Source organism: Ascaphus truei, chromosome 8 (assembly GCF_040206685.1).
Source record: "Ascaphus truei isolate aAscTru1 chromosome 8, aAscTru1.hap1, whole genome shotgun sequence".
In the NCBI taxonomy this organism is placed as follows: Eukaryota; Metazoa; Chordata; class Amphibia; order Anura; family Ascaphidae; genus Ascaphus; species Ascaphus truei.
The window spans coordinates 18957491-18973804 of NC_134490.1; the positions used below are offsets into that span (position 1 = coordinate 18957491).

A 16314-nucleotide genomic window follows, 5' to 3' on the forward strand; every position below is an offset into this window, starting at 1 on the left:
CGCATGCAGTCCTAGTATTTACAGTAGATAAGGACCTGACACATCTATTACAGAATTAACATTATACTTAAAGTAGCAATCACCCCAGAAATTATATATATATATATATATATATATATATATATATATATATATATATATATATACACTCCAAGTACTTAGCGATAAAAGAACTTTCTTGTATGTCACGGATCCTGTTATACCTATCTTTCACCATCTCCCAAAGATCCATAAGTCTCTAGTTGGCCCTCCTGGCCGATCTATCATATTGAGTATTTGATCTTTGGGAGATGTTTTATCAAGATATATTGATATTTTTTTTACAGCCACTGGTTCACAAAGTCCCATCATATCTCACTGACCTTTTAAACTCGCTGTCTAATTTCACTTGGTCTTCTAAATACCTCTGGGTCACTTTAGATGTAACCTCTTTATACACTATTATAGAGCACACACAAGCTATTGCAGCTGTTCAATATTTTCTAAATAAATCTCACCTCTCACCTACACATCACTTTCATTGCAGAATCAATTTTATTTTTACTTACTCACAATTATTTCTTATTCAATGATTATTATTTACAGAGACGTGGCACAGCAATGGGCACTTCTTTTGCAACATCATATGCCAACTTATTTATGGGAAGATGGGAGTTTACACATTTTTTTTTTAGTCACACTAATCCCTTTCGGAAAAACATCATTTTTTTATCGGAGGTTCATTGATGACCTGATCCTACTATGGGAGGGTGACACGGGGTCACTGGTGGAGTTTGTGGACCATTTGAAAGTCCGACATATATAGAAAACCAAACTCAAGAAATACTTTCTTGAGAGCAAATAGTGGACACCCGAAGTCCTTACTTAGAGGTACACCATAAGGACAGTTCTTGAGGCTTAAATGTATATGTTCTAATTCTGAGACTTTCATTAGACAATCACAAGAGTTGGCCACAAGACTTTTCCAGAGAGTGTATAGGGAGACAAACATACAACAAGCTTTTGAACATGCATTTTTAACAGCAAGATCTGATCTCTTGGAGAGCAAACACAAATCCAAAAGAACTCAAAATCAAAATACACCTTAGTTGTTTATAACACAACATAGTCGACAAGCCAATGCCGTTCGCTCAATAGTTACAAAACATTGGGATGTCTTGAAACTCGACAATAAACTAAAATTGGGTGTTGAAGATGCACCAAAATTTGTGTTCAGGAAGGCAAGAACCTTGTCCACACACTCTCCAACAACAAGGGGCTTTTCACCTCCAGTAGGTTTCTTTAGTTGTGGTCACTGTAGTGTATGTACAGATGCCAAACCTATAAAAATGGTAAAAACAAAGTAAAATGGAGAGAGACTGAAAATTAAAATGTAATGTAATACTAATGATGTCATCTATGCTTTTAATTGTGGGTGCAGCAAAAGTTACATAGGTAGAACTATTCGTTTTTTAAAAATACGCATCATGGAGCACATAAGATCTATTAAAAAGAAAGACCATAGGTTTCCAGTCGCTAGACATTTTGCGGACTGTCCAAAGGGTCAACTTGGCTCACTCACATTTAGTGGGATTGAGCATATCCCTCTTTCGGCTAGAAGAGGGGATCGCCAGAACATCCTTAATCAAAAAGAGATGATCTGGATATTTACCTTAGGCACTCTAGTCCCTAATGGCATTAATGTGGACTGGAAATAAAAAAAAAATTGTAGCAAAGCTTTAAACAGCTTTTTTGATAAATACTTTTTCCACATATGTTCTCAAACTGTGATAATGTTCGAGGCTTCCTGATGCTAGACTACAAAGTATTACCATCTAATCTGCATTGATTTAATTATACAGCTCAACCCCCTTATAACGTTGTGCTTGGGGTCCAAAGAATCACATCGTGTTATAAGCGGATCGCGTTAGAAATAATGTACAATTGTATGCATTGTACAGTAAAGTATTTAAGATACCAATAATCGTGTTGTAGAGTATTCATAAATACGAAAATTGGGAGCCACGCTTGGATCGCGTTATAAGCGGATTCACGTTGTAACGGATCGCGTTATAACGGGGTTGAGCTGTACTTGTTATATATGTCATCAAACTACTGACATTTATTTTTCAATTTGTTAAATATGTTTCGGTTTTCTCAATATTTTTGCTTTTGTTTTTTGTTTTTGTTTTTCTTGTATCGCTCAAGCACATATATTAATTATACTAATAATAACTAGTGTTTAAATAGAAGGATTTTGTATTTATTATTTTTATTCTTATTTAATTTTTATCTTCCCCCCCCCCATTATCTTTTCAATATAAAGGGTTGAGCACCGGACGGACGCCACTTCTGGTTCTGTCCCCTATATAGTTTCTCTAAGACACAGTAACAATACTCTTTGAAAAAGCTCGATTACGGGCGAAACGCGTCCGTGTTCACTTGTGGGGTTATCCCTCAATTTTATTTGTTTGCCTATGGCCCAATAAACCATCTTTTAAATGATCTAAAGCAATCCAGTCTTATCTTTTTTTCACGGAGCTGTCCACCGCCTACACCTCTCCCCCTCGGGACTTCACTTCCGACTTTTGTCATTTTTACTCGCCAGAACTTGTTTGTGTCTGGTTGTAATCACCTCCAGCTGCACATTGCCAAACCAGTAACCAACCTCACACTGATGAGACTCGTAAGGCCGCGTCCATACTCCCCGCGACCGCGGTACGAACAAAAGGCCGTACCTCTGAGGCAGGCCATAGCGCGTGCGATGAAGAGCGACCGCGCTCATGATTCCTGGGAAGACAAACTTTTTTTGATTTGGTCGCGCGACGGCCGGGTAACGTGCACGGTTCAGCCAATGGGGGACAACCGCTCACATGACGTCACGGCCACGCCTTCCCATCGCTGTGGCTCACAGGCCACAAATCGCTCGGCTGACGGCCGCGTGCGACACAATGCGCTCCGTCGAAACAGCTATCTTTCTGTGAGTAGGTTTATTGGCTATGTACTTTTTAACCCAGACTGTGCTGCAAAAGCTGTGTAATACAGCAGGCATACAGTAAGCTTATAGAGGTCCAAGTTTAAACGTATGTAGTATGTCTTTATTTATATAGCGCCATTAATGTACATAGCACTTCACAGCAGTAATACATGTGACAATCATATAGATAGCAAATAATATAAATAACACATAAAGGGACAAGAAGCAAAAAATTAGGCACTGCGCTCATTTGCATATCATTACCCAGAATTCCTGGCTGCAGTGGAAGCATTGTTTCCTGAGTGGTTATGGGTTATGGAAGGCTTTTTGATCCATCTTAGACATGTGAATGTGCTCATAAGTGGTATTTGTATTTGCTGGTCCTTTGCACTATAATTTGTGTTTTAATTTCCCCCCTCCCCCCCTGTTTTTACATAGCCAATTAGTTATAGGACAGCCTTTTAAAATAATAGGACATTTTCTTTCTCTCTCTGCAAATATTTCGTTTTCTTATTTATCGCTTTATATTATACGCTGCTTCTGTCAAATGAATCCGTGTGTTCAAGAAAAATAGTCGTTAAATTGAGATCTGATACCCAAATGTTTTTGTTTGACACCTAAAATCAAGTGCCTTGCCTAGGACCACACAGGGATGTTGCATGTCATGGAACAAAATACTGTATCTCACTTTACTGGACCGTTTGCAAACCACTTTACTTGGGGAAGTACATGGGGAATGGAAAACACAACACGTCAAGTATCTATTTTAAAAGAGCAATCCAAGCAATATCCTATATTTTATCAGTTCTGTAGTATTAGATAATACTACTACTTTTTTTTTTATTATTATTTTAAAATTCAACTCTTAATGCCATTTTAATTAGTTTTAATATAATGAGAATCCTTTGGTTTCTATCACACTTCCCAAGCAGTGCAAGATCTTTGTGACACTTTCCTGTTTGTGATAATTTGTTGCCAATATTCCCAGAAGTTTGAGCTATAAACTGTAATAATAGATAATGTTACCATCGTAATATAAGCATACATTGTAGCTGATGAGTTACACTGACTGAAGGATTTATTTGGAACGGACGCCATTTAGTGAACCCTGGGAAACAGGATTTTGCTGTACGATCACAGGAGAACCAATCGATCGACAGCTTAGGTAATTCGTTTTCAATAAAGGTAATCAAATGCTGCATATGTAAAATAAATAAATAATTATATATATATATATATATATATAAATAAATATATATATATATATATATATATATATATATACTGTATATATTTTTTTTTTTTTAAGTTGCTTGTATTGCCTCCTTAAGTCTGTTATGGCTAGAGCGATAACCCCAGAGACATGATTTGCCAGAGCCTTCAATTATATTTTTGGGTTAAAAATCACCTTGTAAACATGCAAAAATATTTACGTCAATAGCCAGCTTTTTTAAGTCCTTCCCTGTCTGCATCATTGGTAGGAAGCCTTAAATAATCAGAGCAACATGTCTGCTTATTTATCTTTAATCACAGCCCCAAAATGGCTGAATTTTGATCTTAAAAAGTAGTGAACCATTAATGGCAACCTCAATACGTAAAAAATACACCTTTAAAAGTCATGACCTATAATTTTACATAGGCCAAAGGTTACACACCTCCAGATCGTGTATACGGCCGAAGGGGTAGTAGTTACAAACTACAGTAGGGTGCAAGACCAGAGCTCCCATGTTTTTGCCTGTAACGTCAATGTTTAATCAAAGTGACTAGTGTGAGTAACTATAGATATAAGAATTAAAAAAAATACTCCCATGAAGCTGCATTAAAGACGTTTGCTAAAGTAATAACAAATTCTGAAACCTTTTTGCTATTCCAAATACATTTTGAAAACGGAGTTGGCACATCAAAAACTGTTTTTGTTGGATTATGCATGGATTTTAGATGCAGCCAATATTTTTTATGCGCAAAACATTACACATACTGTGTTTGTCGCACTGGGGCTCATATTTACTCAGCGGTGCTATTCCAGAACATACCTTCTAGCACCATAATATACCTTGCAACCTACTCACAAATGTTCTGTATGTTAGTACAGTGACTTGTCAACACCTCGTTGTTACAGCAGCACACACTCCTAAGTGTGTGTGTTATTTTTTGTTTTTTTTTAACAAGGTGCTCCAGGGAACCCCCCGTTCCCAAACTACTTACCGCTCAAGTTACCCAGTTTAAATCTCCCTCCAGGGGAAACACAATTAGCTGCAAATCTTGGTTATTGGATGGCTAATTTAAAACCCATTAAAAACTAGGAAGTACAGCTAATAACTTCACCAGTAAATATATTGGGACACCTGGAGCTGAATATAACGAGGTTCAGCTCTGGAGGACCCCATTCCCCCCCCCCCTCACACCTCCCACCCAGTTGTGGAATTCTATAAAAGGAAAGTGGGGGGGGGTAACAGTTAGGGGGAAATTGCTGCTTTAATTTTCTGGCATGGACCATGACTAGGCCATCTGACTGGGATTCACCAGGATCGAGCTCTGATACGATTTGGTGAATCACAACCTTTTGTGTGGTTGGCTGTAATATTTTCAGCTTGTAGCTGTCTAAAAGTGAGCTGGTTTTCTGAATCTATGCCATAACTCCCAAATGGTGTAGGGTGGGATACTGACATTTGGTATGAAACTTTTACAAAAGAACTAACCATGTAGTGTTGAATTTAGAATTATTCACGTGTGTTGTACAGGGAGCAGGTTCTGATCCCTATTTTTTTTCTCACCACTGCATCTCCATTTCCTTTGCTCTTGGAAACATATATTCCCAAAACATACTTAAAGAGTGTTATTTTTCTGTTCTTTGTTATACTAGTTTGAAGTATGTTACCAAATGTGTAATTTACAGTATTGCAACAGTACTCTTGCAGAATGGTCAAGTTTTGAGGAATTACTCAAATAAGTTCTATTATATATTTTATGTTATTGAGGAACATACATATGCATAGTCAGATACAATGGTTTGAAATAGTGCAGGGTTGAAACAGCTGATGATATCATGTTACAGAAATGAGGCATCATAGTGCTGAAAAAATGCTTTTGGATACGCCTTTTACTGTAAGCATTAAAGCGAAGGGAGCTCTCTCCTGTATGTTTACATAACCGTTTTGCCATAGACGCTGGGTCATGTATTTTCATAGGATGATTTGGAAGATCACTCCGTTTGCATATGAATTGGAAGCTTTTAACTTTCTCTACCTTTTTTGTCTGCATAATTCCGTATCGGGCTTCTAAGATATTCCACAAGAAAACGAATTGGGGAGGTGCCTCTAGGGATCGAAACGTCGGATTATCGTTGTATATATACATCTAATAATTTAACTCGTTTACCTAATGTCCAGTGTTGGTATTATCAAAACTTGGGTGATCATGTAACCTTGTACCGTGCATGGCAATGCCTTTCAAGATAAACTTTTTTTTGGCTTCATTCATTGTAACATCGCCGGAAGTAAGTGTGTGTGTGTGTGTGTGTGTGTGTGTGTGTGTGTGTGTATATACATATACAGATATACATATATACATACACACATACATATACACACACATACATATACACACACATACATATACACACTTACTTCCGGCGGTGTTACAATGAATGAAGCCAAAAAAAGTTTTTTGCTTGAAAACAGTGCATACTGGAATGTGATCTGTGATTGAAGTCTATCCTTCCCCCCTGTGCAGTATGCGTTTTTATATATGTATGTGTATGTTTGTTTTCACAGGATTGGAACCTGGGGTCTTCCAGTATTAATCCACTCTATATTTCTCTCTGTTTTCACCGATATTTACAGTTTTAGCCGCTTCTCTTTTCACTTCTTCATGGGAAAACAAAATGGGTGCCAAAATGCCGGCCAATAGGAAGCCGCAAAAGATGAAGTTGCGACTTCCTATTGGATGGGCGGATTGCGATTTTAAAAATATGTCATTTAGTGCAATTCTTAATTTTCTGGTGTCGTAATTTATATTTTGACAACAGTTTCCAGTTTATTTTTTCTTGACTATATTATTAGTAATTTGTTTCTTTATCTTTTCGGTTTTATCCGATTTACATATATTTTTGTTCTTTTTTTGGCAGAACTTCCGGAAATTGAACCCAACGTATTTCTTCGTCCTTTTTTGGAGGTCATCCGTTCTGAAGACACTACAGGCCCCATTACTGGCCTTGCTTTGACATCTGTGAACAAGTTTCTCTCCTATGCACTAATAGGTAAGAATATATACATTGAAAAACAAAAAGAACCTGTTGGATGTATGGGTTCCAAAACTAAAACAAATAATTTATTTTTATATAACCGTTTTACCTTGATCATCGTTTTTTCTGTTACTTTTTTTTTTTACGATGTAATTATGAACATTTTTAGATTATAATGCTAACTATTTCTTCAGTGCTTTGCGGCATAAGCTTTCTGACTATTACAAAGACCAGAAAAAAACGTGTGCTAAAGAGCTTATAGTAGGGGTGGGCAAATTCAGTCCTGAAGGGCCACCAACAGGTCAGGTTTTCAGGATATCCCTGCTTCAGCACAATTAGTGGCTGAGACTCCAATGGGAGGATGAAATCAGGAAATGTGTTCGAGCAACGTGGAGAAGAGAGGTGGCAACCGCACAACCTGAAAGATCATTGGGGAGGCTTCATCCAACAGTGGATCGGCTAGCACCAAGGGCACATGCGACCCTTGAAGTACATTGTGCTGCCTACCGTTCATTTATATAGTATTTTTTTTGTGCCATTAGAAGCAGACCGGAAAATTCACTGTAACATGTAAAAGATGAGTAGCAATAATAATAATAATCTAGTGTGTATTCAAAACACAGCCGTTGGTCCTTTTTTGTTTAGGGCAATGCTTATGTGAAGTAAAGCACATTTTGTTTTCAAACTGACTATAGGAAGATGGCCCCTGCTGCAAGGATCTTACAATCTAGAAGACTTACATCTTTAAAACTTTTATGGATACAAGTGATGAAAATATAGTCATTCCTTTTTGACACACTAGCGATATCTATTGGGAAATGAGTATACAGTAGCTGTTGAAGCACCGTTAGAGGAAGCTAAGGCTGGTGACACGACGCCGCGCCAAAACAAATACATTGAATCCGTCGCATGCACTTATAGTAAGGGCGACGTAGAGACAAAAAATTTGGAAGCCAGTGAAATTTGATTTTGGGAGAGACCGTCGCCACATGTGACTGTCTCTACACCAATCACAGAGCGCCTACTGCACTCTGCCCTCCCCCATCGTGACATCACTGGCCTTGTCGCCAGCAACGTCGCTCAAAACTAAAGTGCAACTTTCGCCAGAGGCGACGGCGACAGGTAACGTCATCAGTGCAACCGCTGGCACTATAAACGCGGACTAACTCTTCTGCTAGAGAAATAAGGCTGCGATTGGTTTTCAGTGAACTGTACAAATTGGGGAAACATGTGCATTGCATCCAAATAATCTATTTCCTAAAGTCACTGGATGGAGGCATATGTGTGGCGTCATTATTCATGTTCCTACGTTTGGCACACGTTTTCTTATGTGTATGGTGTGTCCTTCAAGTTCATACATGTGAATGCATCAAGAATTGTTTGCGTCTACTTGCATTTGTCCTTTACGACAAGAATAAATCGAAGGACAATTTTGACGCATTTATGACTCGCAAATGGAGCCTGCTGGTATACATATCGTTTACATATGTGCACCACTGATTTGGAAAACAATTGACGCACACACTGCACAACACATCCAAATCTTTTTAACACATTGGCGCACAAAGGCGCGTTCATTTTGTTACTCTTCTATGCTCCATTTTTACGACAACATTGCTTTTAGCAACAAGTTACATACTGTAGGTCCTGTCTGTAATGAACGCTTTTGATGTGCACAGGGGATAGCACACAGGTCAATAACAAATGTAAAAGACTTCTCGTAGACCTTCATTATTTTGCATCTAACTGATCACTCAAGCAGTGAAAATCTAAGTTCGAAGAGCAGAATATGGTGTAATTAAAATTAAATTCATGAAGGGTGCAAAAGTACTGTATTTTATTTTTGAGTTATTTAAGAAATAGCAATTATTTACAGTAGCAAACAAGGGTTAAATTATACAAGTTTTTAAGATACTGCAGACATTCTTTCGTCGACCGATTTTTATATGAAATCTCTTGGAAATCTCTATATGTGTTTTATTTTTGTACCATTTGCATTCTATATTGTGGCCCAGATATAAGAACTGCACAAAACATGCGTTCACCAAGTGTTCTTATTACTTTACAGTTATGAATCATGTCATTTTTGTTGTTGGTGAAATAATAATTGCAGATCAAAACAAGGGACTTTGCCTAAAGTGTTACTGTACAAATATTAACCCAGTCATTGCGACAAATCAGTATGTAGGGTTGAGACGGTAGTTGCATCGTATTTTTATTTAAAAAAATTTCATCCTAGATCCAAACCATGAAGGTACAGCCGAAGGAATTGAAAACATGGCAGATGCAGTCACACATGCCCGTTTTGTGGGCACGGACCCAGCGAGCGACGAGGTTGTCTTGATGAAAATCCTGCAGGTAACCCGAGAGAGAGAGAGAGGCTGCATCCCCTTGTCCTTATGCAGGGGGCAATTAGGTGAATTGCTTAAGCCCTTTGTATCCTGTTACACGGAGACACGGGCCATGTTTTGACTCTGCAGGAGCTTTGCGCCTAATGTTATTTTTAAACAGGGGGCTCATGTACCTGAAGTAAAAGCTTTTTCAAATAAAAGATAATGAAAAGCTTCAATTAATTGATTTCAGGCATTTGCTATGCAGGGCTCTCACAAAGTCTGCATCAGGAAACGTCCTATGGGGGAGTGGGGCAGAGAACCGGCAGTGCAGAATATGGTCTGCTTCATCAGGTTAATGGAAAGTAGAAAGAAAAATAGGGCTATCTATTTTCTATTGTGAACGGTTTGACTCTTCTAATCAGAATATCATCAGTAAGCTCTAAATCCACTCCTCCCCCGTAATGTCTTTTCTTTCATGTCTGGTTTAGTTTTTGCTTTTGGCGACTGGTTAGATTTGAGAAAGCATAGACTATACCTGTGGAAACAAGAGAACATTGAAATGAAGTATGGAAACCGTATGTGTAGTGCTGATTTTATATCATGGTGGTTTCACATTCAGAAATCATTCTGGTTAGTCTGGAAAATGTGGTGCAGATCTTCCTTTAAAATGGCAAAATAAAAAAAACATTTGAACAAATTGTTAACATTTAACTAAATTAATAGAGCAATTTACCCTTACTACTTGGGGGGATGGAGAAAGGTATTCCAGAGCTGAAGCACAATATTTTACTTACTGGACAAGTTACCGGTATTACTTCCTGGTTTTTAAAGAGGATTTAAATGGGCAGCCAATAGGAAGCCACAACCGATAATGTTGCAGCTTCCTATTGGCCTGATATTTGGCAGCCATTGTATTTCCCTTGTAAGAGATCTAAAACCGGTAACTTCACCGGTAATTATCTCGGGAAGTGGAGGGTTCCCCCTGAGCTGAAAATCGTATGTGCTTCGGAGCTGAACGGCATCATTTCTGCTCCGGGACCTCCCTGGCACTTGAGAAACTGAGAAAATGGCCATCCAAAAGATAGCCACAAATGATGATGATGCAGCTTCCGAGGGGCCTGTAAGATTAGGTGGCCATTTTGTTTCCCCTGGAGGGAGTTTTGAAACTTGCAACATCGCCAGTAACTATCTTGGGCAGGGGTCCCTAGAGCTAATAATTTTTTCGGATTAGCTCTGAAGAATTCCTTGGTTTGAATCCTGTAAAAAGTAAATGAGTAGCTGAAATTGCTGCTTTATTTCATTAACTTTATTTTTCTTTGTTTAATGTGTATTTTTTTCCCCCAAGTTCAACGATCGAAAATGACCAAAAATGAATAAACAAACTGAAAAAAAAGATGTGTTTTTACATTTATACAAGTGTAAATAACATTTAATTTCTTTGGCCTAATGCCTTTTTTTTATTATTTTAAATATTTGAGTTATTGTAAAACAATGTATACATGTATACATAAATAGATTATTAATTCAATCAGCAAATGTTCTTGATATAAAAAAACATTCAAATCTAAAACCGTTAATACATCTTCTAAATTCTAATGATAAATATCCATTATTGTTGCAATTCTTTATAATGCATTTATTTTTAGGTGTTGCGGACCTTGCTCCTCACCCCGGTCGGAGCTCATTTAACCAATGAGTCGGTGTGTGAAATCATGCAGTCCTGTTTCCGCATTTGCTTTGAAATGAGGTTGAGCGGTAAGTCTTCCATGGATGCTTTGTGGTGGGATGGCCTTGTTTGGGGGTCCTTATCTGTAAATGGGGAAGTCCTAGAATGTGTCACAAGATGATGTGTCTAGGGTTGCCAGACGTCCCGTATAACCGGGATTTCCCCTTATTTCACTGACTGGTCCCATTGTCCCTGAAAGGTCTGTCGGACGCATAATTGTCCCGTATTTTAGCGCCTTGGCCTGAAATGCCTGAACTTAAAATTACTGTAATGAACAGTCATAAAAACGTAATAGATTTTTACTTGAGTGTAATAGTTAACTTTTCCGATAGATGTCACCTTATTAAATGATTAAAATAATAGTTATGCCACTGTGGGAGAAGGAGCGGCTCAGTATGTAAAGACACTGACTCTGTAAAAAATTACGCCGAGTTTGAATCAGGGAAACCTGGTTTAATTCCCGGTATCGGCTCCTTGTGACCTTGGGCAAGTCACGTTATCTCCCTGTGCCTTAGGAACCAAAATCATAGATTGTAAACTCATTTGGGCAGGGACTATGTGCTGCGTACCGGGCACTATACTGTCATTGTGAAGCGCTTTTAGTACCATTGGAAGAAAAGCATTATATGAAATAAATCTGTTGTTAATAACTCATACCATGACCCCCACCCCTATAGGCGTTACTCAGTGTGCGTATTTCCCCGCCCATCAAGAGCAGAGATGATAAAAACCAAACAATACAGCGGTCAGGCGGGAGATACCATTCAGCTCGAAACATTTGCAAATCATTCATCACTTGTCAATGCAAATAGACTAGTGTTAACATTCAGCGGTGTTGTCTGTTAATATATTGCTTTGTTTTTGTCCACAAACATTGTTTACCCTTTTAATTAATAAATATGCCGAAACGTAAGAGTACATTTAGCGACCATTATTCTAAACAGCTGGATTTTTTTAAGAAAGGGAAGCTGGATGACGAGGTGGAATGCAAACTATGCAGGTAATATTTTGTATTGTGTTTCTGAAGGTCAGTCATTAACTCATTATGACGTCACACTTTCATACTGAATTTCGGCGTCCCGTGTTATCAAAACTTAAATGTGGCAACCTTAGATGTGGCATGTTGAAAATAAGTGGGAGTTATTTGGTCTTGTGCCACTCAAGCCAAATGCAACATGTTTGGGGGACATACTGGAGTATTCCTCGGCAAAACATTGCCCTAGCATACATTTTCCACCTTGCTCCTGTGTTCCATAGGAGAGGAAGTTTGTATCTGGATTACATCAACATTAGATTTTTAATTGTACTGCCATGACCACACTAAGGCCTCTGACATAGTGTAAGCATGCACGTTGGCGCGGCGTCACGCTTGCCTCAAGCAGGAGAGATTTCTGTCCTGCAGACAGAGGCGACGGGGAGGCGTGGTGGGGGGGGGTGTCCGTGACGTTACAGAGCTGGTTCACCCTCATTGGGCGAACCGGCCATCACACGGCAAATTCAAACAAGTTTGGAGCGCAAAGTACTGGTCGCCTCGCCGCGCACTATGCACATGCGCATTGGCCTCCCTTGGTTTGCGACATCACTCGCGCCGAAGCAACCACTATGGACGCAGCCTAAGTAACCTTCTGGGTCTTCTTTGAAAAACGGTTGTACATTTCTCTGACGTGTTCATATTTTTAGTGTTTACAAATACCCGAGTCGCCCTATACAATGAATTAGGTTCTTCTCTAATAAACATCAGTGGACCTCAGACGATAAATATTCATTGGGAGAACATTGGGAGATTTTAAATAAAATCTAGCATCACCTCTTTCGGCTTTTCCGAAAGGGTTCTTCCTTTATTGGGCCATTTCCACTTCATTGTTTCAGCTCTATAGCACCATCTGGTGTCTCCCAGCCTCCTATACAATGAGTGCAAGGGGGGAGGACTCGGGCTGGTTTTAATAAATTTGCCGTAATCCTCTGTAAACAAGGACTGTAGGGGAGTCCGCTTGCAGAAGCCTCTTGATAATATCACACAGCGTAATGACACCTGTGTTATTTGTTTTTGTCTTCGCAGAGTTATTGAGAAAATCTGCAGAGCACACTCTTGTCGACATGGTGCAGCTGCTCTTCTCAAGGTAAACCCTCTTGTGTTTGCCTGTGCCTTGCTGACACGGCCCCCTGAGGACTGGCATATTCTACATTTCTTTGGGGTCTGCAGGGCAAAATGTGCAGTCATCTGCCTTCTTTAAGAGTGGACAAAAACAGTTATTGTAAGGCACTGAGCATATGCTACTAAATTCTAATTCAGGGGTTGGTGGGTGATCTGAAGTATATGAACTATGAATATTGGGAGTTGTGCTTCTAAAGGTCAAATTAGACATAACTTCCTTACAGCAAAGAGAACTTTTAGGGAGAAAGGAATGCACAAAAAACTGTATTAAAGATAAATTGAAGAAAAAACTATTTTAGTAGTTGAATAGAAATTGTGTTGTAAAAATGTTGCATTAAGCATCACATATTAGATTGAGAATATGGCAAACACATTCTTTAATATTTGTTAGTAGTTTCATGATTTAGGTGATGTTTTGCAGATTTAGAGCTGGTAGTCTAACTGCAATAAAAATGATTGTAGAATATACAATTTCTACTGTTTTTTGTAAGGGAAGGTATAGAGGCTCAATATTAATTGAGGAAATGATGCAACAAGCATGTAGTGTAGAGAATGGTGCTCAAAACCACACGTGGCTCTATAAACAAATTTGTTTCTTCTTTAAATATATATCCGAGTACTGTTTAGACTGTTGTAACGCTGTGCTTCCCGCAGACCAGACCAGTCCCCAGTACTGAGGTGGGAAGGTAGTGTACCACGCATCCACAGCAATGAGGGCATGTCCAGAGTGTGGTAGGGAGCGTTGCCTGGTCTGGTGAGAGAAGAAAGGTTAAGTACTTGCCGAGTTCGTGGCGCCAGAGGTCCGAGTAGTGAGTCCGTAAGCCAAGGGTCGAGGGAGGGAGAAAGCAGCAAAGTTGTAGTCCGTAGCCAAGCCCAAGTGTCAGAGAGGTACACGTAGTCAGAGGGAAGCCGGGGTCCAGATCCAGAGAGGGTACGCAGAAGAGCCGAAACAGCAACACGAACTAGAAGAGAGCAGAGAGTCAAGCACAGTACTCCAAACACAGGGCTACTAGAAGCTATGCAGAGCGAGGAAGAAGAGGAAGGACTGGGGTAATAAAGGTAGGCAGACCAATGGAGAGCAGGGAAGGAATGGAGGTGTGTCTGGGTTGCCTCATGGATGGGCTCAGGGGCAAAGAGGAGGAGGAAGCCAGGTGTGTGGCTGGACCGATAGGCGGAGCGTTCCACGATGAGCGGGGGGTGGGGCCAGGAGTACAGGGTAGGGACATAGAAGGCTGGGTGCGCGCGCGCGCCCTGTAAGACCTGCGCGCGCACGACACGGAAGTGCGGTGGCGCGCCTCGCTGCAGGAGGAGAAGGCAGTGGCGCACAGCTGCCGAGAGTGGAGGCCCGACAAGGCAATGCGGGGGCGGCCGCTGCGGGCATTCGTCCAGGTATGGGGGGACACACGCCGCAGGGGACGTGTCCCCTGGTTCCTTACAGCTGTCCAATTTCACATATATCTGTGCCAGAGAGGGATATGTGTCTAGCGGTGTCCACCTGACAACCACAACATGAGACACACTAACATCTGCCCAAACTGGTGTAACAATATCAAATGTAATATGTAGCAAGGTAATATAAGGGACTATAGCACATTACCTTTCAGCTGCAAGGACAATCCAGCAATCCATAGTGGAGAAGATTCAATGGTGTAGATGATAATGGAGCACAGCCAGAAAACTGCCCAAAATTGAGCCAGCAAGATGAAAGAATCCAGGGCAACTCATGTATAAGAATCAATTTATTGCAAGCTCAGCAATAGATGGTTGGAAACGCACGTACGCGTTTCGTGTCTGAGCACTTTATCAACAACACCTTGATAAAGTGCTCAGACACGAAACGCGTAGGTGTGTTTCCAACCATCTATTGCTGAGCTTGCAATAAATTGACTCTTATATATGAGTTGCCCTGGATTCTTTCATCTTGCTCGCTCAATTTTGGGCAGTTTTCTGGCTGTGCTCCATTATCAACAACACCATTGAAATGATGCAACAGCAAGTGCATAGTTGTGGTGAGCACACCTGAGTTACAAAGCCGTTTTTAGACACTCATGATACAGTATAAGAGGACCCCCAGAAAATGTATGTCTCAAAAACAGAAAATGGCTTTGAGATTTCCACAGTGCACAAATGAATTGTGATCTCAATGAAAAAAAGACTAATTGAAAGCCATGTGTAGTTTTTGGTTCATCGAATAGGGACAGGGTCTTTGAAACACACTTCTGTGTTTAGGCTTCGCAGGTTCGATATTCGTGATATACATGGAGAAACAGAGAAATTTGCGTTGCTGTGTGTAGGTCTCTAAATATTTGTTAACCAAAGTGGGATCTTGAGTGACCCAGCTAACTAACCATAGTTACATAGTCTGCATTTTAGGTTGACCTGTAAAATTTAAAGGTGAAAATCCTAGTTAAGATTTCCCCGGGTTGGCCTACTCCAGTCCCTTTTTGGTCTGTAATTGGGGTATATATACTACATCACCAATTTAAATTAATCTAAATTCCCAACATTTTAAGGAAGCATTTTAATAGCTCAGAAAACATCACTAATTGTAACAGCTGCTAACCACCTACACATGCTTACCCACTTCTTTCATCCTTTAAGTTAGAGGTTCTCAACTCTGGTCCTCAGGACCCCACCGCAGGTCAGGTTTTAAGGATATCCCAGCTTCAGCACAGTTGGCTCAATCAGTGGCTGGTCCGATTGAGCCACCTGTGCTGAAGCTGGGATATCCTGAACACCTGACTGGAAGAGCCATGAGGGCTGGAGTTGAGAACCCTTGGCTTAAGTGCTAAGATATGTGCTGTTCTTACACTTGTATGTCTGGTATCCTGTATGTATCTTAGAGCTGTATGCTTATTGCTTTTATATTTTTTAAGTGAAATGCTGCTTATATTTAGGAAC

At 39.9% G+C, this 16314-nt stretch overlaps 1 protein-coding gene across 14 annotated transcripts in view; it reads left to right on the plus strand.

Annotated features, from left to right (window-relative positions):
- GBF1 (golgi brefeldin A resistant guanine nucleotide exchange factor 1) overlaps positions 1-16314 on the plus strand; it is a 164136-nt gene that overhangs the window by 80079 nt on the left and 67743 nt on the right. For all 14 annotated transcript variants that reach the window (XM_075610684.1, XM_075610690.1, XM_075610680.1 and 11 more), the window contains 4 exons: positions 7083-7214; positions 9439-9557; positions 11179-11287; positions 13318-13378. In XM_075610684.1, the coding sequence (XP_075466799.1) occupies positions 7083-7214; positions 9439-9557; positions 11179-11287; positions 13318-13378 (421 nt within the window). The remainder of the gene's footprint in view (positions 1-7082; positions 7215-9438; positions 9558-11178; positions 11288-13317; positions 13379-16314) is intronic.